We start from the raw sequence: 24,633 nt of genomic DNA, 5'->3' as shown, positions 1-24,633 counted from the left end.
AATTGACCCGCTTTCCAGACGAAATAATCTCTTCTCATCTTGAAAACCTAGGTCACATTTTAACCTTGTCCTATCTCCTACAGCTTCTGTGTCCTAACTTTTACAGCTGCTGTGTCCCAACAGGAGTCCCTCATCCTTTATTAGCATCCTAATGCATCTCTTCCATACTCTAAGATCTTTTGATCTTTCCTGAAATATGGTACTAGAATTGTGCATTATACTCCAGCTAAGGACCAACCAATGATCTCTAAAGTTCTACTGTGATCTTTTTGCTTTTATGCTTATAAACCCAAAAGTGTTTCTAACCACCCTTTTATTAATTTGCCCTGCCAACATTTAAGAATTCGTGTGTATGGGAACCAAGATGTCTCTCCTCATCTACATTTTTAAAATAGTGATATTCATAGTATTTCTTTCCCCAGATGTCCAGATCACCACCAACTTGTCCTGGTCCCCCCATGCTGACACTGTAGTTAAGAAAGCCCACCAACGCCTCTACCTTCTCAGAAGATGAAGGAAATTTGGCATGTCAGCTACAACTCTCTCCAACTTTTACAGATGCACTATAGAAAGCATTCTTTCTAGCTATATCACAGCTTGGTTCCTACCGTGCCCAAGACAGTAAGAAACTACAAAAGGTTGTGAATGTAGCCCAATCCATCTCACAAACCAGTCTCCCCATCAATTGACTCTGTCGACACTTCCCACTGCCTTGGCAAAGTAGCCAGCATAATTAAGGACCCCATGCACTCCAGACATACACTCTTCCACCACCTTCCTTCGGGAAAAAGATACAGAAGTTTGAGGTCACGTACCAACCGACTCGAGCAGCTTCTTCCCTGCTGCTGTCAGACTTTTGAATGGACTTGCCTTGCATTAAGTTGATCTTTCTCTACTCTCTAACTATGACTGAAACACTACATTCTGCACTTGTTTCCTTCTCTATGAATGTTTTTTTTCTGTATAGCACGCAAGAAATAATACTTTTCACTACGTTAATACATGTGACAGATCAAATCAAAACCATACAGTCCTCTGAAGGTACATCACTGTACTTTCAAAGAGATGATGGACCTAAAATGAGACTTTAGGGAATACCATTGCTTCACTGGGAGGTGATTTGCATTCATCAATCACCACCTCTTACTTCATCTTAGTGAGCCAATTTTGTATCTATACCCTTTAATTCCACGGACTTCCGTCATAAATAAATTTCCTTTTTGGCTGTTTGTCGAATACGTTTCAAAATTCCTGTTCAATCCTTATGGTGCTTCATTACCTTGATCAACCTTCTCTGCTGTCTCACCAAATAATTCAGTGAAGAAATTCAGATGTAATTTGCCTTTTAATAATTTCATGCTGGCGCTTTCCTTGACCAAATCATTCCTTTCTAGAGGAAATTTATAGTCTATTAGTGGTTTCCAATATCTTCCCACCACTGATGTTAGGCTGACTGGCCTGTGGTTTCCTGGTTCATCCCAATTCGATTTCTTGAAAATTGCCATAACATTGGCAATCCTCCAGTTGTTTGGAAATATTCCTGCGTTTAATAAGGATTAAAAGATTGTTACCAATGCTGTTGATATTTCTCTCTTTATTGCTCAAATGACCCATGATGCATTCCATCTGAATCAGCGGGTTTATCAACTTTAAATGTTAACCTTTTTAGTTTGTATATTCTCTATTTACTATTCTGACTTTTTTCATTTTTTACTTCAAATCATCTGAATATGTTTACCTTTACACAATGGTTTCTGTTTGGGTCCTTAATGGGCCCTAATTTTATCTCTGGCTAACTGTTTGCTTAATTTTAGGTTTAAGATGTTGTGGGGGGGGATCATGTTAATGTTGCCTCTAGTCATTTATGATTATTTCATTTTAGTCTTTTTTCCTATCTACCTGGTATTAAAATTTTCAATTCTTTCCTTTAGTCTCCTTAATCTTCCTGGTTATTGACTGAATCTTAAACTTGGTATTTGTCAATCTCCATTTTCCTCCTATTAACTTTTATTTCCATTTTCATCCATGGATCTTGGCTTTGGATTCTTCCTAACAGGAATATGCCTAGTTTAAAATTAGCTGTTCTCCAGTTGAACATTTTTGCATTTTGACATTTTCTGATCCCTTTCCTGTCACTTCTACTTTATGGTCACTGTTCTCTAACTGATCTCATTCTGTAACACACTCCACTTGCTCTAATACTTCAACTTGATTCTTAATTCTTTGTTCCTAATCTTTTATTGTCCTAGCTGGAAATTGGTGTGAGGTAGCAGTACTAACAACTGCCACAGTGCCGCTCTATTTTGCCTAAATTCCCAGGGAGCACCTCTCTGTCAAGTGAAGTTAAGCAAAGTCGCATGTTAGGAAGTTATAAAAGTCCTCCATTGGTTACAGTTTAAACAGAATAATATGCTATTAGATTAATTGATAATACTTTGTGTCACTAAGCCAAAACTAATCATGGAACATCAATTTTCCTACAATTTGTTCACATCATATATCTTTGAATAATAACTGATCTTGTGTAAAATTAATCCTTTAGCCAAAGAAGTATTCATTTTCATATAGCTTATGTACAGTTTGACCCCTAACTCCTTTCACCAAAACAGCCAAACTATTTGTACTTGCCACTCGCTCGCTGCTGAAGTTAAACTCACCCTAGTGCAAATTTATGTGACAGAATCATAGAATAACACACTAGCCTCAAGTTGGCTGTTCAGCTTCCCATGTCTGTACAAATCAACATGTGCGTCAGAGTGTTACTGATCTGCCTACCATGGGAATTGGAGAAAGCCTGTTGACTTCAGGTGGAATTTTATAGTTTTGGGATGAGCGAGGCCGTAAAATCCCACCCCTGATGTTAAAGTTACTGCCTTGCAGTGCGTGCTGCGTTCCCATGGTATCAAGAAGGAATGGCATTTGCATTGTCCATTTCAAACAGTCGTTGAGATTGCAGAGCTAACAATCATTTCTGCAGCAGCTAAAGAATTCAAGGCATCAGAGCGAAGCGCTCTCTGCAGTTTTAAGCCTAATGCACAAACAGGCAAATCTACCATATGGCCACAGTTGGAACACAACGTTGCAACTGTGTCAGTGAAAAGCACCAGAATGGATTCTCTTCCTTGGATCCATCTGAATTTTTGAAATCTGCTGTGCCTAACTTTCTTGCAGCGCTCAGGGCAAAGCCGTGGATGGTGTACCAGATTTATGAAGAGAAACAATTTTGTACTGAACTGAATACCAAGAGTTCACAGCGTCTCCCAGCAGAATTTGACGACAGGCTTATAGCATTTCAGCAGTTTATAATTGAACATGTTCAAAAGAATGAACACAGATTGGCCTGTGCTGGGAATGTGGATAAGACTGAATTTTGACATGCCAGCCAGTCAAATGGTGAGCAAAGTTGGAAAGACAAGTGTTAATGAAGACAAGTGGCAATAAAAAGAGGAGTTCACAGTTGTGTTGATGTGTATGTCTGACGGGACAAAGCTTAAGATGCCAATAGTGATATTAATGGTTTGAAAATATGGCTGAGGAGAATTTGGAGTTTGACCATGCAGAGTGGGTGAAGAAAAAAGTCTTCTCATCTTCAGATTACACCTTAATGAAGATGTTGCAGTGGTTCCTGATGGTCTAACCAGCCAGGTTCAACCATTGAATGACCCTCTGAGCAAACACTTAAAGGATAGCGCAAGCGAAAATTTGAATGGATGATTGGAGGAGAGAAGACACCAAGGAAGAAGCAAACGGTTTCTGACATTAGCAATCTTGAGAGAGTGGGTTGCAAAAGCCTGGGATAAAATCAGAATGGAGATTGTTGTGAAATCATTGAGGAAATGTGGCTTATCCTTGGCAATGGGGTATCCAATGGCAGAGAAGATGATTTGTGAAAGGAAAACGTGGAAGACCATGTAAATGTTGATGAGCATGTTGTTGATCCATATGATGCCATTCAAGCAGCAAATTGGGATGTGTTCTTTGGGGAGAGTGACTTTTATGGATTTTAATGCACATTTAGTGCATGCTCTGCTGCTAGAGTGAATTTGTATACATGCCTACATTTGGATTTTTGTTGTTTGAATTGATGAATTTAATGTTAGTGTAAACAAATTCATGTATGCCTTCATGAAGGTTGTTTATAATTTTTTTAAAAAATCATACTTTAAGCTTTTGTGGGCAGCGGTAGTGGCAACAGTCTGACATGGCAACTCTGCAAGGGCAAGGCATTAATGTTACTTGTGTAAAAGTCTACTTTATTTCTGAAAATTTTAGTCTTTAGCAACTCAAATTTCACATGAATATATAGAATCCCCATACTGCAGAAAGAGGCCATTTGGCCCATCAGGCCTGCACAGACCCTCTGACGTTTGGCCCATTCACTGCCCTATTCCTGTAACCCCACATATTTGTCCTGCTAATGCCCCCCAACCTACAGATGTAGGGACAGAGGAGCACTTTCGCATAAACAATCCACCTAACCTGCACATCTTTGGACTGTGCCGTCACCTGGAACTCTCGGAGGAAGCCCGTGTGGACGTGGGGAGAACATGCAAACTCCACACAGTCACCCAGACTGGAATCGAACCCAGGTCTATGGCGTTCAGGCAGAAATGCTAACCACTGTGCCACTGAAAAGTTTTTTCACCTATGCTGGACTTAGATTAATATTTCATTCAGCTTATTCTTTAGAACAAAGAAGAGCACAGGACAGGTCCAACAAGTCTGTGCCGATCATGTTGTCCTAATTAAACTTAAAAAGCCTTCTGCCTTTACTCAGTCTGTACCCCTCTTCCTTCCCTAGTCACGTACCCATCCAAATGCCTCTTAAATGTTGCTAACGCACCTGCTCACACCACCACCTCTGACTGCACATTCCAGGCACCCGCCATTCTCTGCATGAGAAACTTCCTCCACATATCTCCTTTAAACTTCCCTCTCTCACCTTGAACCTGTGCCCCTTTGTAATTGACACTTCCACCTTGGGGAAAAAGCCTCTAACTATGCATCCTGCCCTAATTTTGTAGATGTTTATCAGGTCTCCCCTCAGTCTCCGTCTTTCCAGTGAAAACAATTCTAGCTTATTCAACCTCTCATCATTGTCAGTGTCCTCGAGACCAGGCAACGTCCTGGTTGAACCTTCATTACACACTCTCCAAAGGCTTCATGTCCTTGTGGTAGTGTGGTGACCAGAACTGTACTCAATACTCCAAATGTGGTCTAACCAAGGTTTTATATAGCTGCAACATGATTAGCCAACTCTTGTACTCAATATCCTGGCTGATGAAGGCAAGCATACCATATGCTTTCTTAATCACCTTGGCCACCTGGGTTGCCTCTTTTAGGGAACAGTGGACCTACACACCCACATGTCTCTGTTAATGTTCTTAAGGACTATGCCATTTACCTTCAAATTCATATTTAAATTTGATCCTCCAAAATGCATCACCTCGCATTTGTCTGGCTTAAATCCCATGTCCTATTTCAGTGCTCAAGTCTCCAATCTATTTGAATCCCTGGCTCTATCAGCAAATCCTAATCTTTATCACACATTATAATGTGGTGGTGGTAATGATGTGGAATTTGCGAAATGGCTGAAATGTCTTTTGGCTGTGTTGACGGGTAGTATTGATATTTGATACCGATACTCATTTCCTTAATACAGTGTAGAATGTATCCACATCTATCACTGTGATCACTTTAATTACAATATTTCTGTCTCCAATTCCATTATTAATATCCTGAAAGTGTTAAATCAGTAGTATCAGTTTAGGAAGACATCAGAGTTTCACACACATTGATGCTGCTTGCTTTTTTTTTGAAGAGATATGGGAAGAGAATTAGTAAACTGTGAAGCAGGGATGACAAGAGTCCCTGATGGGATAATCAGATGTAACCTCAGGGTTGATTGTGTGTCAGTATTTTCCTAGTCAAGACTTCTGTAAGAAATGAAAGAGGATCACTATACCAAAGTACAAACTTGCTAATAGGCTTGGTATTCCAACTGATTTTATATACACCCCACATCATCCCTTTGTGCTTGTGAGTTTGTTATTGTCTACATGTCTGTTGTAGATCATGTGAAGTTGGAACATGTGTTTGGTTAATATTGTAATATTATCAGAATTACACCATATAACTAACAATTCCATTTATCTAGGTTGTACCTTTTGGAATTTTTTTTTGTTTACTTTATTCCAATCCAATCAAGTCAAATTAAAGTCAATTCAGAGTCCCAACAAGTTGGGACATTCCCGATCCAAGCTGACAAGACAGGGCTGTCCACCTGTTTTGGGCTTGATCTACATGATCCAAGCTGATTGGAGTAGGTGTAGCTCCTCCTCCAAGGCTTGATCTTATTTGCATCTTAGCCAAAAGGCCAAGATGCCGCTTTTAAAAAATTCATTCAAATGAAGCTAAAATGTGACCTAATAACTTCAACCAAGTACAGCATGTCAATACTACACTTGATCTTAGCCAAAAGGCTGAAAAACTGAAGGTACTGTACAAGCACAAGTCATTGTTGCTAACTGAACAATTGTGAGAAGAACCTAGCTGAGTGGCATGCCTGTACTGCAAAGGTGCTAATCTCCTGTAATGTCAGCATCTTTAGAATTAATGAGAGCTGCAGAAAGCTCTCTTTTGATATGCAGATGTCTGTGAATCCTAACTAAACACCAAACTGTTTCTGTTTGTGAGCAGAACACGTTACATTCAGTTGCGCACTTGTAATGTCAGTGTAGATTACGTTCTGTAATTGCCAATTTTCTTTCCTTTCAGTTTGAGCCCAAGCTACATTGACCTAACTGAGTGCCCTTATATGTGGCCCTACTGCTCCCAGCCCATCTATTGTGGGGGAATGCCAACTGTTGTCAATGTAACAATTTTAAATGGTATGGGTGTTACTGGCCGGATTATTGACAAGGTAAGCATTGTAATGTGGTGGTCATAATGTGGAATTTGCAAATTTGCTGAAATGTCTTTTGGCCCTGTTGGCTAGGATTGATATTTGGTATGACACTCATTTCTTCAATATTGTATAGAATGTATCCATATCTATTACTGTGCAAAACACAAATTACAGCAATGTAGGCCTGCAGAGACTTGGAGGTTATTTACCAGAGAGGCTTGGATATTTCCATAGCTGCTTAAAAACAAGAAAAATAGCAATACTATGTCCTGGGTTAAGAGGGCATTTCACCACTAAAGAATTCAGGTTTTGGTCGAAATTCTCCCATCTTGCCCACTGCGAGATTTGTAGTGGGTGAGATAGAAAATGCGGCAGACCATTTAAAGGTCTGTCGAGCTCAGGAGGGAAATACTGGTCTTGGGGCTAGAGAATCCTGCACATTGTATTCCATTCTACATTTTACATAACCACCCTTATCTAAGGTAGTTGCTTCCCTACACAATGCATTACCAGGGCCCAAGAGGTAACTAACCTGCTTTCAGACCTGTATCAAGGCTGCAAGCAGTTATTGGGAGCTGTGCAAGTGTAGCCAGCAACAACTACGATTCAAGTATGGAAAAACAGAGGAGGGCTAACTGATTCATTTGCACAGTAATGCAATTCAGATCTGAATTCTCCTTGCAGGAGGGTAGTCAAACCTGCCTATTCTGTGGCATTGGGCATTTGTATTGATATGTACTGAAGATTCATGCCACTTCATCCCAAACTATTCTTGTATACCATTCAGTTTCATTTTACGAAATAAAAAGGAATGTGGCTACAAGGATAATGTGTTGAAAAATATAAAGGCCCACATTGCTGTTGTCTGTTTTGCACAGGATAAATGTGCAGAAGGTATACTTGCTAGCACAAGAACATGATAGATTTAACCTCTGAAATAATTGTGGATAGAAGGTGGTGTCCAACTTTTATGCCAGCTGTCAACCTCTTTCCTATTTTCTCTTTCTCTTCCTCTCCCTCTTAATCCATGGAGTCAAATTGCAAAAACAAGATGCCTGGTTTCTATATTTTCTAATCTAATTGAATGTTTAAATAAAAAGAATAACTAAAATGAGTGAAGAACAAAGTGAAATGAGCCTTATTCCAGCATAAAAATGTAAAACAAAATACAGAAGACAATTTAGTTCATCCACCTGGAAAGAAACCTACAATATCCTTTAATCATTGCACTCTGTATCTACTAAAATCCTGTTTTTTTTTCTCCACAACCTTACTTGAGGTCCAGTTTTGAGCCTGACTGCTCTACCTGCCTTATTTACTGACATCAGTCTTAAACTTACTTTGCAGTAGTTTGATACCATGTTTCTTCCTCCTGGTGTGGTTTATTTAGAAGTAGTGTCTCTTTGATAACATGTTACTATCAGGTTTAGCAAATCTTATTATTCAGAAGTTGATATTCTGACACTCTGAATCAGGAACATGACCCCTCTCTGCACCAGTTCCAGCATTCCAGTTTGCTACAGGTAGACACCAGCTGAAAGCTGTGGTCTGAGCAGAGTACTCCATAGTTTCAGAATACTTAATTCAGTAATAAAGTTGAGCTGACTTCTTGCAGCCTTCCTTCTGATGTTTGGCTGACTGCAGAGACCTAGAGGTTATTTACCAGAGAAGCTTGAATATTTCCAGAGCTTCCAAAAATGAGAAAAATAGCATATGATCCACATTAGATCTCACTGCCTTAGCATTCTGGAAAAAATGTGCAAGAGATCAGCATTGATGGCAATTTCTAGTATTTTAAATGGTTGCAAGATTATAGAATTGTGCAAAATGATCAGATGGGAGCACAATGCTGGTGTATTCCTCCTTCATTTGTAGAGTTTTGAGCCATACTGCAAAAATTCATCCAATGAGCCCCATGCTTGTTTCATGTGTCTCGCCAGGAGATTTTGTAGCAGTACTGCCTGTATTTGAAAATGCTGGTCACTCTCATTATGCATTTTGTGGAAAACTATTGTCTAAATTCCCTTACAAATGTTCTTTTGCTCTTTCCTTCCCCAGTCAATATTTCCTAAATCAATTTGGGTTATACACATTGCTTTTTACAGTGTTTAATTTTTTTTCTAGCCCATATGGCAGCCGTATTTACCTCAGAATGGAGACAACATAGAGGTTGCGTTTTCCTATTCCCAAGTTCTCTGGCCTTGGTCTGGATTTCTAGCTATATCGATATCTGTTGCCAAGAAAGCTGCTTCGTGGGAAGGCATTGCCCAGGGCCATGTGATGGTTACTGTTGCCTCACCAGCTGAAAATGATGTAAGTGTTTATTCGATCAATAATTATTCTTGTCTTAAGAGAAGAGAGAAACTGAAATATTGTAAAGATTCAGGAAATTATATCTCATACTTATCTGCAAGCTCACAGATGCAGAATCAAAAATGAGCCAGTGTGTGTCCGTGTCCTCCACTACTGGCACACTTGTGTACTATCTGTAGGATGCTGCGCAGCAACTCAAGCCAGACAAGGAAAAATTAAATGTTATAATCCATGTGTCCATGGATTCAAACTCCATTCCTGATTATATTATTATCATCATCCTGTTACACAAAATAAAATAATACAATAGAGAAATAAGGTCCTTCAAAACGCAACCCAGATTTAGCTCCAGGATTCCTTTCGTCAGTAGTACCATTTTCATTAAATTTAATTCCTGCTGATGTCCCTATATTTTTGATCAAATTTTTAATCGTTAATCTATTTGGTTCAGTTCAACACCAAATACTAATGGTTGAATGAGAACACTCAAGGTGATGAAGATGAGGTGATGACGTGTAGTCACTGAACTAAGGTAGAGGTCCAGGCTGAGGCTCAGGGTTGCTGGAGGACCATGAGTTCAAATCCCATCGAGACAGCTGATGTAAATTCAATTAATAAAATCTGGAATATAAATAATTTACATTATTGATTTGTTGTAAAAAAAAAAGTCATTCCTGTTTACTAATGTTCTTCAGGGAAGGATATCTGCCATCCTTACCTGGTCTGGCCTACGTATGACTGTAGACCCACAGCAATGTGGTTGACTCTCAACTGCTTTCAGAAATGGCCCAGTAAGCCATTCCGTTCAACAGCAATTTAGGATGATGACAAATGCTGACCCTGTCAGTGATGTCCACGTCCCATGAAAGAAGTTTAAAAAAAAACTGAAGAATTTGTGTGAATGTGAGATTAATGTTCCCGGATACTACAGCTCTTAATTGTTAGGTCATTTGTGTTGTGCTAGAGTCCCCTACGAAGGTTACTTCATTTCAGAGCAATTAGGAGTCCATGTAGCATTTTGAACCTCCAGATTTTTCCCAATCGTTTTGTGCATATTGATGCTAATTTGTATATGAGCATAAAGGAATTGGATTAGGCCTTCAGCACTGAACTGTTCTGCTGTTCCAAGCACCTGAATGTTGTTCGACTCAATGCAATTACCTAACCAAAACCTGTCAATTCTGGTCTTGAATCTCTTGATCTAATGAGTGTGTGCACAAGCATTCTTTTTATTTTAAATTTATTAGTTAGATCTATCTTCATCCTTCTAAACTCAAAGGAATACAAGCCATGTTTCAGTGGGATTTCCTCATAATTTAATCTTTGAAGTTCCATTATTTGTCAACAGCGGTTATGTATTTAGTTGTCTGTGTTAACCTGTGGAGCTCTGGTACTCAAAAAGGTTAACTATATGCAACAGCTGGCCACTTTGTTTGGCTTAGTTGGCAGTGTTCTCGCTTCCGAAGCTTGTAAATTCAATTCTCACTATCATTTGAACATGAAGTAATCTAACATCCTGTGCAGTATGGTGCATTATCTTTCGGAGGAAGCATTAAACAATGTTGCTGCTACTGTGAATGTAAAGATTTCCTTACACTGTTCAAAGTAGGCTTTTGTCCTGCCTAACATCTCTTCCAAAACCAAAGTCACCTAAAATAATCTTTGGTAGAATTTCATTGTACTCCGTAGCTGGTTGGTTTACGTACCCGTACTCATTTTATTGAGTTTGTACGTTGACAATTATATGAATGCAATTTTTTGGCTTGCAATGGAGGTAGTTTAGAGTGCAAATCTTAGGTTATCTACCTCTACCTTAAAAATATTCAATCACCCCCTTGTTTACCAACTTTTCAGGGGTAGGCAGCATGCAGATTTAAGGTTACCATCAGACCAGTCATGATATTAAATGGTGAAGCAGGCCTGAGGGACTGAATGGCTTACTGTTTCATGTTTATATGTTGAAATTTTAACTTTGCCATATGGAAACATACTATTGTCATCAACTTTTGATCTTGCTTTGGGTTTCTTCCAAGCTGTTGCCAATCTCCCACAAAAAAAAATTTGGTAAAGGAAAAATGTGACCAAAAAAGGTTTACTGAACAATGAATAGATTGGAAACCAGAATGGTAGCAACCAAAAATTCAGTTCTACCGAAACAAAATGAAGATATTAAATTTGGTACAAAATTTGTTTCCTCGTTTTCATTTTTGTCCATTTTGTTATTGGAACAGGCAGGAAAAGAAGTTCCCAATTCTTTGGCTCATTGATCGCACTAGTTTATACCTAAATCCCCATGTACTAGCTCCTTGATGTTTTTTGAATTAATTCCATGTTGTCTGTGCCAACTGGTTTTGATCTGAAACAAGTTGCTTTGGGAAAGCGAATTGTCTGTCATGGCTTCGCAGGAACAATTCAACCATTCTGACAAGTAATTTATGTGATCTTGCAATTTACATTCACTTTGTTGCTCAAGAGTTACTTGTCACTATTGCATATTATCGTTTCCAAATATTTTGAATGCAGGATTGATGAAGATTCAAGTGATATTTTCTGTTATTTTGTTTGCTGAGTAGCCTTAAATTAAAATGTGTTGTGTGTTAAGATCATACAAAATAGGCCCCATTCAATAGGATCGATGTTGAGTCAACACATTCCTCGCGTCCACTTTCCTGCCCTTTCCCTGTAACCCTTGATTTCCTTAGTGATCAAAAGTCAATCTGTCTCAGTCTTTAAATATGCTCAAGGCTTCTGCCCCCACAACTCTGAGGCAAGGAGTTCTGAAGACACTCAACCCTCCTGAGAGAAGAAACTCCTCCTCCTCTCAGTCTGAAATTGGCACCCCTTTATTCTGAGATTTTACTGTCTGGTTCCAGAATCTCCCGTGAGGAGAAACACCCTCTCAGCATTTGCCCTGTCAAGCCCTTTGAGAATCCTGTATGTTTCAAAGCGGTCACCTCTCATTCTGCTAAATTCCAATGAGTGAAGTTTTCCAATCCTCCGGTATTTCTTCAGAAGCCAAGGATTTTTGGAAAATCATAACCAATGTATCCACTATCTCTGACACTACTACTTTTCGAATCCTGGAATGCATGCTGTCATGGCCAGGGAACTTAACTGCTTTTGGCCCCATTAATTTATCCAATATAATTTTTCTAGTAATGGCACTTAATTTCTCCTCCGTATTCTTTCGTATTAATAGAGTCATAGAGGTTTACAGCATGGAAACAGGCCTTCTGGCTCAACTTGTTCATGACCCTCATTTTTCCTTAAACCCCTAGGCTAGTCCCAGTTGCCCACCTTTGGCCCATATCCCTCTATACCCATCTTACCTATGTAACTGTCTAAATGCTTTTTAAAAGACAAAATTGTACCTGCCTCTATCATCTCTGACAACTTGTTCTCACCACCCTCTGAAAAAATTGCCCCCTGGACCCTTTTGTATCTCTCCCCTCTCATCTTAAACCTACGCCGTCTAGTTTTAGATTTCCCTACTTTGGGGAAAGGTATTGACTATCTAGCTGATCTATGCCCCTCATTATTTTATAGGCCTCTATAAGATCACCCTTCAGCCTCCTACACTCCAGAGGAAAAAAGTCCCAGTCTATCCAGCCTCTTCTTATAACTCAATCCATCAAGTCCCAGGAGCATCCTAGTAAATCTTTTCTGCAATCTTTCTAGTTTAATAATATCCTTTCTATAATAGGATGACCAGAATTATCCACAGTATTCCAAGTGTGAACTTACCAATGTTGTGTACGACTTCAACAAGGTGCCCCAACTCCTGTATTCAGTGTTCAGACCAATGAAAACCCAGCACGCTGAATGCTGTCTTCAACATCCTGTCCACCTGTGACTCCACTTTCATGGAGCTAAGAACATGTGCCCCGAGATCTCTCTGTTCTGTAACTCTCCCCAGTGCCCTACCATTAACTGAGTAAGTCCTGCCCTGGTTCAATCAAAATGCATCGCCTTTCATTTATCTAAATTAAACTCTGTCATTCGTCAGCCCACTGGCCCAATTGATCAAGATCCTGTTGCAATCCGAGATAACTTCATTGTCTGCTATGCCACCAATCTTGGTGTCATCTGCATACCAACTAATCAAGCCTCCTATATCCTCATCCAAATCATTAATATAAATGACAAATAATAGTGGACCCAGCACTGATCCCTGAGGTGCACCGCTGGTCACAGGTCTCCAGTTTGAAAAAAACAACTCTCTGCAACCACTTTCTGGCTTCTGCCATCAAGCCAATTTTATATCCATTTAGCTACCTCACCCTGGATCCCATGAGATTTAACCTTATGCAACAACCTACCATGAAATACCTTATCAAAGGCCTCGCTAAAGTCCATGTAGACAACATCAACTGCACTGCCCTCATCTACCTTCTTGGTTACCCCTTCAAAAAACACAATCAAATTTGTGAGATATGATTTTCCACTCAAAAGTCATGCTGACTGTCCCTAATCAGTCATTGTGTCTCTAAATGCCTGTAGATCCTGTGTCTCAAAATACCTTTCAACAACTTACCCACTACAGATGTGAGGCTATAGTTCTCAGGCTTTTCCCTGCAGCCCTTTTTCAACAAAGGCACAACGCTTGCCATTTTCTGATCTTCAGGCACCTTACCTGTGACTATCAATGATTCAAATATCTGTTAGGAGACCCACAATTTCCTCCCTAGCCTTCCACAATGTCCTAGGATACCCTTCATCGGGTCCCAGGGATTTATCTACCTTGATGCACTTTTAAAACTTCCAGCACCACCACCTGTTATATGCACACTCCTCAAGACATCGCTATTTACTTCCCCAAGTTCCTTTAACATCCATGTTTTTCTCCACAGTAAATACTGATGAGAAATATTCATTTAGGATCTTGCACATTTCTTGTGGATCCGCACAAAGATGACCCTGTTGATCCTAAAGAGGCCCTTCTCTCTAGTTACATGTTTGGCCTTCATGTATTTGTAGAAGATCTTTGGATTCTCCTTTGCCTTATCTGCCAAAAAAAAGTCTCGTGTTTTGCTCTCCTGATTTCTCTCTCAACTCTACTCCTACATCCCTTATACTCTTCAAGGGATTCACTTGATCCCAGCTGCTTATGCATGTCATGTGCCGCCTCCTTCAATATCCTGAGTCATCCGGGGTTCCTTACTTCCACCAGCCTGGCTCTTCACTCGACGAGGAATGTGCTTACCCTGAACCCTGGTTAACACGCTTTTGAAACCCTTCTGCTTGTCAGAGCCTTGCTGTCCCAGAGTCCCCCAATTAACTTTTGAAAGCTTCTCCCTGATACCATCAAAATTGGCGTTAATAGGATGCTCAGAAGTACATTCCACCGTAAAGACTGATACAAATATCAATTTAACTCGTCTGCCATTTCCTTGTTCCCCATAACTAACTTCCCAGATTCATTTGCTAAGGGGCCTAAGATCACTGACTCCTCTCTTCCTTTTTGTATATTTAATCTGTGTAGTGCTGACTGGATCTCTCTTATTTTCTCCTTTTTAAGTCGAACAATGGTAATGAAATGACATCAACTGTGAAGCTACCAGTCAAGGTGAAGATCATTCCAACACCGCCTCGCAGTAAAAGAGTCCTGTGGGATCAGTATCACAACCTACGTTACCCACCTGGTTACTTTCCAAGGGATAACCTGCGCATGAAAAATGATCCACTAGATTGGTGAGTTCCTCCAAGAGGCTCCTGTTGCGCTGTTTGTTTATTTAAAAGCTCGCTGCTATACTTTTGAGTGAAAAGCTCCAGTTTTATTGAAACAGCAAGCAAATAATTACAGCCAACATGTACCTTGGTTTGTAAATTGTAGTTATGTATGGTGACTATGTTGCATCAATTGTCACAAATTCTATAAAAAACATTGTAATGTTAACAATGAAAATATATTAATTATAGTAAATGAAAAGAGCATTTAAAATGACAGACTGACCACCTTTGCAGCCCTTCCAGTGGAAGGAAATGTTCAATAGAGCACTAAGCACAAAGCTCTGATGTAAATTTGACACTAAACTGTTGGTATTTGGACCTTAAACCCATTCTGAAAGCTTTTGGCAGATGCTAGTGGAATGCAATTTTGTCACTGTTCAAAAGGACAGAACCCTCTTGGGAAAGCAAAGCTTAATGTGTTCACACTAACATGCAATTTGGAGCTGATCTGAGGCTGAAACAGGAACAGTTTGCATTGTTTCAGCAAGTGTTAAGTTTACTGATTAGTGAGGATATAGCACTATGGTACTACAAAGTGGCTGGGAGATTAAGATCAAGGTCCAACTGCCAGTCCCTGTAAATGAAAGTTGATTCAATGTGAAAAGACACTTTACTGTTGTATACTCTTTCTTACCAAACTTCGGCTATGACATCCATGACGCAAGAGATTCTAGGGACGTTGGTTTGGGAAACAAAGACATTGAATAGGCAAGGGAGGTTGGAAATGGAGTGACGGAGGGGTTGAGGGTAGATGTAGAAGTGTCAACAATGGTAACTTTGCAAGGGAGGGAACAGCATCTGAAAAGTGAATGGGAAAGATTGTAACTTGCATCGGTGTCAGAAAGGGAAGCTTGGTAGCTGGCTATCTAGTAGTAACAGTGTCAAAGGAATAGATATTTCACAAGGATATGATGAGCTTTCAGAGGTGGAATGGAGCAAACTAGTAAAATCCGACCAGGCATACCTTGGACAAATGAAAGGGAAGAAGATTAAGCTCCTTAGAGTTGAGGGCAGAAGGAGCAAGATGAAGGGTTTAAGGGGACTTCATAGCAGAGGAAAGAAGCTGGATATTATCTTTGTTATGGTTTTGGCAGAGGAGAAAGATATATGATAGCACTTGGTTAAATATATTGATGATTATCAGCTTTATTTATCTGACTGGTACTAATGTTTCATGAAAAATCACACTTAAAGATTGAACAATCTTGCTGATCACTATTCTAAGGTATTAAGTAACTTGAAATGATCTTAGGATGTAAGCTCTTTTGGAAGTGTAGGTTCAACTGATATCAGCTGGTTATTTTTCAGTTGAAAATTTAGCGTGTTTATCTTTCAATTCTAATGTATTAAAATTTCCCCCAAGTATTTAAGTTCAAGGTTATTGCAAAAATGGAAAGCTATTTCAATGTACACTTCTTATTTCTTCTAATTAGGAATGGGGACCATGTCCACACAAATTTTAGGGATATGTATCAGCACTTGCGTAGCATGGGATATTTTGTGGAGGTGCTCGGAGCACCCATCACTTGTTTTGATGCCAGCCAGTATGGTAAGTTTTGCATTCACCTTCTTTCTGCTCGCATCTTCCCTCCGTCATAAAGCCAGATGTGTGGATCTTCACTGCAAGCCGTTCAGCCCAGTACCATATAGAATTCCTCAAATACTAAAGCAGACCATGCCTGCATTGAACATCACCTGGACAACACTCAGGTTGGAGCTGATAAATGACAGATATTTGCACCACACAAATGCCAGTCAATAACCAGCACCAAAAAGAGAGAATCTAATCATCCTCCCTTGATATTCAATAAATTAGACCTCCCTAGTTGGTGCCTTCCTCCTGAGGTTCCACCATCTTGGATTTAATCAATTCAATTCACTCCACATGATATCAAGAAGAGGCTGAAGGCATGAGATATTGCCAAGGCTTTGGACCCTTACAGTATTCCAGCAATATTACTGAAGACATGCTCCCGAACCTCCAATAACCCTAACCAAGCCTTTTCAGCACAGCTATAGCATTGACTTCTACCTGGTGATGTGAAAGATTGTCTAGGTATGTCCTATCCACAAAAAACATCTTACTAATTATCAATCCATTATTCTCCTCTACTTCATCAGCAAAGTGATGGAAGGTGTCACCAACAGCAGTATCAAGTGGCACTTGGACAACAATAACCTGCTCACTGATGCTGTATTTGAGTTCTGCCAGGGCCACCCAGCTCCTGGCCTCATTATAGTCTTTGTCCAAACATGGACAAATAACTGAACTCGAGTTCAGTTCTGTGTGACTGCCATTAATGTCAAAACAGCAATGAGTGTGGTATCATGAAGTTCTGGAAAAATTGAAGTCAATGGGAATCAGCAGGAGGGAAAACTCTCCAGAGTCATAGCTGGCACAACTGAAAATGGTTGTTATTGTTGGAGGTCAATCATCTCAGCCCCAGGGCATTACTGCAGGAGTTCCTCAGAAGTATAAGCCCAGGCAGGTTCAGCTTTTATATTAGTGACCTTCCATCCATTGTAATGTTAGAAGTGGGGTATTCACTAATCATTGTAACAACGTTCAGCACCATTCTCAGTTCTTCTGATACTGAAACAGCCTCTGCCCACATGCAGCAAAGCTTGGGCTAATGTGTAGCATTTGTGCCACACAAATGCCTGGCAATGGCCACTTCCCCATGACACTCAGTCACATTACTGTCACAGATTCATTGGGATATCAGTGAGCAGAAATTAAACATGACTGGCTTTATATGAATACTGTGGATACAAGAGTAGGTCAGAGGCTGTGAAGGACAAGTGGGGATGGGTGATAAATGCTGGCCTAGTTAGTGATGCTGAAATTCCACTAATGAGTACAAAAAAAGTAATAGGAATATTGTGGAAGTTATGTGCCTTTATGCAGCTTTCCTGTGGATAATGTACATGGTTTTGCAAAACCAATCTTAAGGATTCCAATGATGTGAATGAAATAAAACTTGCAAATTGGCACCAGGAATCCCTTGAATGTTGACGCTCATGTAGCGGAAGATGCAGGACTTCAGTAAAAGCTATTTCCACTGGTTCTTGATGCTCTCAAAGGTTTTCCCAGTCAATTTCATGGTCTATAGGCCTTTTCTTTGGCTGCCTGTGATTGTAAGTTACCCACTGATTTTAAGTAAAATCAAACATGTGTTTTATTTGCTTGCACAGTTATAGGCTTTGTTTGATTCAAGTTGGTGGTGAGTAGATTGTGTGCTGATAAAACATAACTGCTCACTTCCTTTGTTGGAAGGTCGCAGAGCAAGGCACAGTGCCAGCCCTTACAATGCATTTGCATTTTTAAATTAAGTTCTGGTTAGCTGGCAAACTTTTGAGTATGTGCAGCATGCAGACTTTCTTCTTGCCTGTTGTTAATGCTTTCAACTTAGTCTACCAGTTGGTGCCTGTTTTGGAACAGTAATAGAGCAGTGTCCTACAGTACATTCTTTGAGGGTAGTTAATCATGTATGCTAAAAGTCATTCACAATATTGTCCCCATCCAGGTGAATCACTAAAGCACTGACCGGACTTTATCACTGCTTTGCACTTGGGAGGTGTGGCTGAGTTCCAGACTGGCGGAATGTGTGACTGCAGTTTGTTTTAGCCTGTCAGCATTCAAAACATAGAAGTTTTGCCTTTTTTGGCATAGACTTAGTGAGGCTGCAGTGTTAGTTTTCTAATTGCCAGAATTTATAGGCATTTGCTGCTTTTTTTAGGCTTACCTCATAAAGAGATCTCCATTATGAAGGGGTTTGATGGGGTAGAGATTGTGAGAATGTTTCCATTGTAAGGGGTCATAAATATAAGATGGTCACCAATAAGTCCAATGGAAATTTCAGGTGAAATGTGTTTACCTAGAGTGTGGTTATTAACTGGAACTGCTAACTTATGGGGTGCTTGAGGCATCGGTGTATTTAAAATCCAGCTTGATAGGCACAGGAGGAATTTGATTGTAATAACCAGAATGAGGCATGTTTTTGTGTTTGGATAAAGAACATGGCTTCTGTGTAAACTATTTGAAGGGTCAGGTTAGTGATTGAATTACACTTCAAAGTTGAAGACAACCATATGCAAAGTAAACGAAGTTTCATTTATTTTGCTTGGAAGCATTGGCTGCTAGGCCTTTTCTAAGCCACCATGTTCCATGTTTTGATCTGCTTTCTGAAACGATCTTGATGTCTAACTTTACAACCAAGCCCATACCCCCAGCTGTAATACTACAAGGGTTTGAGCTGGCTGGAAAGCCAATTCTAACTGCATTTTAGGCCAACTAAATGCAACCATTTGAACTGTCAAGATATGTTTCCATCAGTAAATTTTCTTCCCTTGCAGGTACCCTGCTGATGGTAGATAGCGAAGAAGAGTACTTTCCCGAGGAAATTACTAAACTGAGGCGTGATGTTGATAATGGCCTTTCTGTAATTGTCTTTAGTGATTGGTACAACACGTCTGTCATGAGAAAAGTGAAATTCTATGATGAAAATACAAGGTATAGTGTTATCTTTTACTCAGTCTTGTATCTCTCTTGCCCCACTCTACTCCCGAAGAACTATCTTGTGGCTAAATATTTTCTGAAAATGAAATGTTAATTTAGGTAGAATACCATTTCTTTTCTTTTACTAAGGGGTACAGAACTATTTTTCGATCTCCAATGTTTTCTATTTTTTATGCTGATTAAAGGACACTTGGCTAATCAATGCTGATTCTTTCAAAGCTCCAGTACTCTTGGTCTAATATCCAACTGCTTGACGATGCCCTAAGTTTTAGTTTCTGCTACCTTGCTTGTCTGATAATCCCAATAATTTATCTAAGTGTAGATTTTCTTCATCGTTTATCTCTAAACTTTGCAGTGATTTTCATTTAAGATCTATGGTTGATCTTATTTGCTTTGCAGTAACATCTATGTTTATTGTACATATCCACTATTAATGTGAAAATGATCTACACAGGATAAGTGCGTAGAAAATTATACTTCTCCATCTTCTATCCTAAATCCTGCATTTCAACTAATATTCTTTCTCAAATCAGCCAAATCTGCTTTCCCTTTGAAAGTAAAGTACATGTGATACTGGACTAAAGTGGTTAGGAAGGACTAAGACGTGCTAGGTTGGTTAAATCTCTACTGGGAGTATGACCAAGTGGTCTTGCCTGGGCAAGAATCTGCTAACCTTCTGCCCAGCATCCACTAGTCCTAGCTGTTGTATTTGTAAATGTTGAATGCAAACAAAATCAGATTTAGCAGTGATGCCAAGCCTGATTGAATTGTCATGTAATTATTGAATGGCTGCATGGGGTGTGTGGATGATCAGTATTAGATGATACTTTTTGAAGTGTAATTCAGGAGTAGTCATGATTTTTAAGCAGGTATATTGAGGTATCTTTTATAAGTCAAATTAACAAAAGTAAATTGTGCTAACTAACCAAACCAATGTTGATGCTGAATCTTCCTTGCTTGTCCCTTGATTCTAGGCAGTGGTGGATGCCAGACACTGGAGGGGCGAACATCCCAGCACTCAATGACCTGTTATCAGTGTGGGGCATGGCTTTTGGTGATGGCTTGTATGAAGGAGATTTCAGCATGGCAAGCCATGACAGTGAGATTTTAACTGAAATATATTGAACTGCCTACAATATACTTTTTGTGCATGATTATATGGAAGTGTTTCAATACGAAAAGTGCCTTTTTTTTTAGATATTCTAAATTTCAAGCAAAATAAGTTAATGGGCAACTTTTTTTGATGTTGAATGAATATATATGGATTTTATAAATACTCTTGACCCTTTGTTTAGTTTTCCAACCTCATCAAAGAAATCAAAAATTAATCTTTCCCATTGTATTCTCTATGTCAATGCTGTGAATGTTAACTTGGTGCAATCCATGTGTCCCACCAGTGTAGGGACAGTGAGATGCATGCCTTAATGTGTACACAGTATTGCTGGTGATGTACTACAAATGCATGATTATGTGCAATTAGTACAGAAAGCTGTGAAGAATTTCCATTCAAAGGATTATGATGCAGGCCATTTGGCCCACCCAGTGCCTATTGACATTTTTGCCCCATGTGAGGCTGTTCTTGTCTTTCCTCCTCCAAATCTACCATTGTAACCTTCCATTCCCTTCTCCTTTGTTTGCCTCATCCTCCCTTAAATGTGCTGCAACCATTCCCTTTGGTAGCATGTTCCTCATTCTTACCAGTCTGAGTCAAGCAGTATACTTTAAATTCCCTGTTGAATTTCATGGTGACTATCTAATATTGGTGGCTTTGAGTTATGTTGTTCCCCCACAAGAGGAAACATTCCTTCTGGGCCTGGGGGAGGTGGCTGAATAGGGTTCATCAGGGCCAATGTTCTTGGGAAGAGAGGTGGGGTGGCATGGTGGCACAAGGACCCAGGTTCAATTCTGGGCTGACTGGACTCTCAAAAGAACTGGCACTGACTGTATGGGCTCAATGTTGTCCCCCTGTGCTGTTCCAGTCAATGGGACCAAAAGTGCATTGTGAAGGTGTTTGATGGAAACTGTCAAGGATTAAAGGTGGGGTAATGAATCCAGAAATATGAGAAGCACCATGGCCAATGATTTCTCTCCCTGACCTGCTCCGTAGCTGCCTTATCAAAACCTTTCATAATTTTCAACACCTCTCCACTATCTTTCCTTCCAAAGTGACACGACCTGTCTATCCTTTCCTTTTCAATATCATTCTTGTAAATCTTCTCTGCATCCTCTCAAGTACCTCATGTTCTTTTGTAATATGGTGACTAGAGCTGCACACAATACTCCCAGTATGGCTTAACCAAGGTTTGATACATGTTTCATATAACATTCGCTAGTACTTAAAATGCCCTAAACTTGTCTGTATGTTCTAGTTCAGGATGGATATTTTTCTTTTCCGTCCACACGCTTTCTGTTGAAATTCACAACATGGCTTATAGAAATATTCTGGAGCAAAGGCAAAATGCTCTGTTTTTCTTTCAGTGTACTATGCTTCAGGGAGCAGTATTGCAAAATTTCCTGAGGATGGACTTGTTCTTGCTCAAACTCTAAAGGATCAAGGTAAGGACTATAATTTAGCAATTGTACTTGACTTTTTTTCCTTAAAAGGTTTGAGCTAGGAGATGATGGTGTTTATTGTTTTGAAAATTACAGTGGTGGAAATGAAAGGAGACCTGGTTTCTGTCGATCAAAAAACACCTAACGTGCATCGTTTCTCTTACCCCAACCTTCTCGTTTGCACATTTCAGCCGCCGAAAGGGGAAACACAGTGCATTCCCAAGCTTCAATCATTTTTCTTTCATTTATTGCTGAAATAGAGCTAGTTGAGTAAGTTATATTTGTATTTATGAATAAGCTATAGATTCAAGTCTTGGTTAAGTTTAACTTGCATCTTTGCGGGTTAAAATTGGGGATCTAGCTTCATTTTAGAGTGGAGACAGCAGGTGTGGAGCTATTTGTTTAGCTTCCATCTTTGAGGTTTTATGACTCTTGAAGTGGAAGTTTGAACAGGCAAAACTGAGCTGTTGCCTCAGAACAAGAAGTCTTAGCAGCCTTTAATTCAGTTGTTGGTTATGCTGTCTGGTGAAAGAAGCAGTTTAGATCAGAGATCATACAACACTACAGTGCAGAAAGAGGCCCTTTGGCCCATCGAGTCTGCACCAAACACAGTCCCACCCAGGCCCTACCCCCATATCCCTACATATTATACCCACTAATCCCTCTAACCTACACATCCCTAGACACTAAGGGGCAATTTCTTAGCACGGCCAATCAACCTAACCCGCACGTCTTTGGACTGTGGGAGGAAACCGGAGTACCTGGAGAAAACCCATGCTTAAGCTCTCTCAAGCTGGATTTGCAAGCGGATTGAGGAAGATAAGCCCAAGACTCTCAAATTAGTTGCTCTAGAGCTAAAGTATTATCAAATGTCGAATGATTTCTGGATCTCAAGGGAGATACCAAGTCGCCAGCAGGGCGCAGGTCCTAACGCAACACGAATTAAGTCCCAAGAAAGCCTTTAAGTTAAAGGAAAAGCACAAGACCTGGAAAATTATTGCAAGCAAGGCAACAAATGCACACATTGACCAGAGTGAAGAACATATATACCATTTAATACCACATCCTACTCTTACCATCTCCCAGCCCTGGGTCTGAGGAATTGGATAATTTCCTATGGGATTGCTTAGAGTTAGTAGACTGGTCAGCATTTAAAAACACTGCGACCAGCCTGAATGAGTATGGTACTACAGACTTCTTCAGTAAATGTGAAGAAGACTATGTGCCAAAGAAGCAAATCACCTGTTTCCCAACTGGAAACCATGATGAACAGTGATATCCATTGCTTGCTGGCATTCAAAGTGACCCTGACCTATACAAGAAAGCCAGGTATGATCTGTGGAGATCCATCAAAGATGCCAAAGACAGTACCGTCCCAGGCTAGCCACACAGACTCCCGCCAACTATGCTAAGGTCTGCAAGACACGATAGGCTACGAGATGAAGGCAGGTAAAATCGCCGGCTCCAGTGCTTCCTTCCCCAGTGAGCTCAACACATTCTATTCCCGTTTTGAGCTAGAGGTCAGCAAGAGCACGCCCTCTATCCTAGAAGCCTCGAACAAATCTGTATCCGAGGTCACCATTGCCAACAACAGAGTGGCCTTCTCAAAAGTCATCCCACGGAAAGCAGCATCCCATGGAAAGTTACCAGATGGGGTAAGCGGATGAGCTCAAGGACCAACTGACAGTCGCATTCACAGTCATCTTCAACCTCTCTTTAAAACAATCTGAGGTCTCTACCTGCTTCAAGAAGGTGATCATCATTCTGGTACCGAAGAAACGCCAGGCAGTGTGCCTTAATGCCTATCGTCCAGTGGCTCTGACATCCATCAGTATGGCGCGTTTCAATAGGTTAGTCGTGGCACAGATTAATTCCTGTCTTCCTAACTGCCTGGATCCACTACAGTTTGCCTATTCCTGCAACATGTCCACAGCAGATGCCTGGCCCTACACTCAATGCTGGGACATTTAAATAACAAAGACACCCATGTTAGACTCCTATTCATAGACTACAACTCTGCCTATAATACCAATATTCCTGTGGAACCCATCTACAAACTTTGTGGCCTGGGACTTGGCTCCGCTCTTGCAACTGGATCCTAGACTTCCTAACCCACAGACTACAGTCAGAAAGGATAGGTAACAACACCTCCACAATCATCCTCAACACCGGTGCTCCACAAGGCTGTGTCCTCGGCCCTTTATTATACTCCTCCTACACCTGTGACTGTGTGGCCAAGTTTGCTGCTGATACCGCCGTTATGGGTCAGAACTCAAACAATGATGAAACACAGTACAGGAAAGAGAGAATCTGATGAACTGGTGCGATGACAGTAATCTCTCCCTTAATGTCAACAAAACAAAGGAGATATTCATCGACTTCAGGAAGAGTAGTGAAGGGCATGCCCCTGTCCACCAATGGGGATTAAGTAGAAATGGTCGAGAGCTTCAAGTTTTTTGGTGCCCAGATCACCAACAGCTAGTCCTGGTCCCTCCATGTGGATGCTATAATTAAGAGAGTCCACCATCTTTACTTTCTCAGGAGATTAAAGAAATTTGGCATGTCTGCTACAACTCTCTCCAACTTCTACAGACACACCAGAGTAAACATT

The 24,633-nt window shown here is 40.2% G+C and overlaps 1 protein-coding gene across 2 annotated transcripts in view; it reads left to right on the top strand.

Moving 5' to 3' along the window:
* Positions 1 to 24,633, top strand: part of mbtps1 (membrane-bound transcription factor peptidase, site 1) — a 137,676-nt gene that overhangs the window by 85,941 nt on the left and 27,102 nt on the right. For both annotated transcript variants that reach the window (XM_080187133.1, XM_080187132.1), the window contains exons 12-18: positions 6,778 to 6,922; positions 9,032 to 9,220; positions 14,739 to 14,911; positions 16,384 to 16,499; positions 19,307 to 19,463; positions 20,444 to 20,568; positions 21,948 to 22,025. In XM_080187133.1, the coding sequence (XP_080043259.1) occupies positions 6,778 to 6,922; positions 9,032 to 9,220; positions 14,739 to 14,911; positions 16,384 to 16,499; positions 19,307 to 19,463; positions 20,444 to 20,568; positions 21,948 to 22,025 (983 nt within the window). The remainder of the gene's footprint in view (positions 1 to 6,777; positions 6,923 to 9,031; positions 9,221 to 14,738; positions 14,912 to 16,383; positions 16,500 to 19,306; positions 19,464 to 20,443; positions 20,569 to 21,947; positions 22,026 to 24,633) is intronic.

This window comes from Carcharhinus amblyrhynchos, chromosome 4, assembly GCF_965287045.1.
Source record: "Carcharhinus amblyrhynchos chromosome 4, sCarAmb.v2.hapA, whole genome shotgun sequence".
NCBI classification, from domain to species: Eukaryota; Metazoa; Chordata; class Chondrichthyes; order Carcharhiniformes; family Carcharhinidae; genus Carcharhinus; species Carcharhinus amblyrhynchos.
The sequence above is the reverse complement of the archived record's forward strand: the minus strand, read 5'-3'. Positions and strand labels throughout refer to the sequence as shown.